The sequence below is a fragment of the Oratosquilla oratoria genome, chromosome 14 (assembly GCF_046742065.1).
Source record: "Oratosquilla oratoria isolate Oo_2021 chromosome 14, ASM4674206v1, whole genome shotgun sequence".
NCBI lineage: Eukaryota > Metazoa > Arthropoda > Malacostraca > Stomatopoda > Squillidae > Oratosquilla > Oratosquilla oratoria.
Window position 1 is genome coordinate 40,380,351 of NC_134790.1, and position 2,500 is coordinate 40,382,850.

Sequence of the window (2,500 nt, forward strand, 5' to 3'; positions counted from 1 at the left end):
CTACTACTGCTACCATTACTACAATTACTACAATTATTACAATTACTATCATTCATTACTACCATTACTACAATTACTACCGTTACTACCACTACTACCACTGCTGCTGCTGCTGCTGCTGCTGCTGCTGCTGCTGCTGCTACTGCTACTACTGTTGAAGATAATGGCAATTATAATGGCCATGATAACTGTGACAATGACAATTTAATAAAACGAAGTTTTGTGAAATCACTAATCGAGGAAGGCTTAAGATATATAATGGTGCATAACGGAACTATATCACTCATTCACTCACTCACTCACTCACTCACTCACTCACTCACTCACTCACTCACTCATTGACTGACATACACTCACATATCATAACCATTTTCATCATTTGTTTTTCGTCTCATGAGCACTATTCCACAACATTCGTGAGCTTCCCTTTTGATCTTAACGACGTTTTCCCCCTCTGAACAGTACAAAATTCGTCTTAAGGGGTCACCGAGGAACCGGGGCCACGACAACCCGTTCGCTCCGCCGGCCTCATGGCACACGACGATGACCTACCCACTCTTCCAGATCCCCGGGCCGCGGGCCAAGTCGGACAACGAAGGAGGACATCCTGGTAAGGCACTCGGACGATCCCGCCTTGGCCCAGGACGTATCAGAACGACACAAATATGTCTTTCGTTGAAGAGTTTATAGTATGTTTCTATACACAGCAGTGCCCTTAAGAATTATCATTATATATATATATATATATATATATATATATATTGACGAAGAAAGATGTATTTGCGCAGTTCTGATATATTATGGGGGAGGTTTGAGTGTCCGGATTTTTTTTTTTTATCGTGTTCACTAATAAATGGCAAATGAAGTCTATGTGACGCCATCATAGGTTTTCATATGCCAAGTTATGGGTGTTGATGTTATGGTCGTAATCCATTCTTGGGTATCCAGTTCTGTCAGTTGTAATTTGGCTGATATTTTCTTCAGTAATGTTGCTGGTTTAGATATTTTATAGTTCCAGGGTTTCAATGAACTGCAAGGAACTGTTTGCAATATTCGCATTTGTGCAGGTTGGCTATTTCCGAAGTTATAGATAATCCCTGTCCATGTTTCATTATGAGAACACACAAACATTCCCATAACCTTTGCACATATTCTCTCCTTCGTCAGGATACTTCGAGGAAGGGTTCCTCTGGCTGCAGCACGCGGTCGATCTCGCCCTCACAGACTTTGTCTCCGGACGGCGTGTAGGTACGTGTCCTCACCGAAGTGTTTCCTTGGCTCTCAGGTTGACAGCTACAGTATTTTTTCTGATGCTACTGCGTCGCAATAGGAAGAGTAACTTGTTTCTTAGAGTTTTCATTTTGTTTCTCTCAGTTTTCAGTAATTGGTGAAAGAGAGGGAGAAAGAATAATAGAAAGGAGAGAAAGAGAGAGGAGAAACAGAGGAGATAGACAGAGAGGAGATAATGTATATATACATGTGCTTGTACATATGTTCATATTTACACGTACACACACACACACACACACCCCACACGCACCCCCCCCCACACACACACACGTGTGCGTACTTGTGTACTTTTGCAAGTTAACAAGACCGTTCCAAACTTAACTGCTCCATCTTATAACTGATCATCTTTACAAAGGTTTCATCCATTGAAAAGAAAAGTCTTTATCCCCCAGATTGGTTGAACGTGGAGTTGAGGCGCATGCCGTACCCGCCCTACATCGGCGACCCGTACCTCTTGGTGCTGCAGGTGTGGCTTCCGCTTCTGCTGATCCTGTCCTACATCTACCCAGCCATCAACATCGTCAAGAACATCGTCCACGAGAAGGAACGGAGGCTGAAGGTAAGAGTGGAAGCGTGGGTAAGGAGGAGAGGGAGGAGAGGAAAGAGGTTTGAAGGGGGCTAGGCAAGGGTAGAATGGATTCTGGAATGGAGGGAAAGGGAAAGAGAAAGGACGAAGGTAGGGAGTGGGAGAAGGGAGTGACAGAAGGATGCTTGGGAGGGAGGTAGAGATAAAGAGGAAGGTAACATCGACTGTGAAAGGTAGGAAAGAAGAGATGGGTCACACCGGCTGAGAAAAGTTAGAGAAAGCAAGGAGAGAAAGTCTGAGGAAAAGATAAAAGAAAGCTGGGAGAAGAGAGAGGAAAAAGGAAAGGGAAGAGGCTATAGGAAGCGGATGAAGGAGACTAGATAAGAATTTGCACTATAATTGAGCGGGGCTTTTTCACATCTCAATAAGATTGTCTGGTGTTAACCATGATCAAAATATCAAATTCGGGGACATCCCCTTCTGGGTGCAGGGAAACGGGATCACTCACTATGTAAAAGCCTTGGGAGGTGTCGGTCTTTGATTTTTTTCCTTTTCTTTTGTGCAATGTGATGACGATTATCGCAGCAGGTACACTTGTGAATATAATCATAACCACTTGAATGTGACTACCTGGATCGAACTCGGGGTTCTGAATTATTACGCCCGTCTCGTACTAATTTCCTC

General features: G+C 43.7%; 1 protein-coding gene across 1 annotated transcript in view; it reads left to right on the top strand.

The window, feature by feature from the left end:
* The window catches only part of LOC143032848 (phospholipid-transporting ATPase ABCA3-like), a gene marked incomplete in the record, with an annotated part of 109,840 nt that overhangs the window by 25,882 nt on the left and 81,458 nt on the right, over nt 1–2,500 (top strand). Inside the window, 3 exon segments of the mRNA XM_076198012.1 lie at nt 463–610; nt 1,168–1,248; nt 1,683–1,849. Coding sequence (XP_076054127.1) covers nt 463–610; nt 1,168–1,248; nt 1,683–1,849 — 396 coding nt within the window.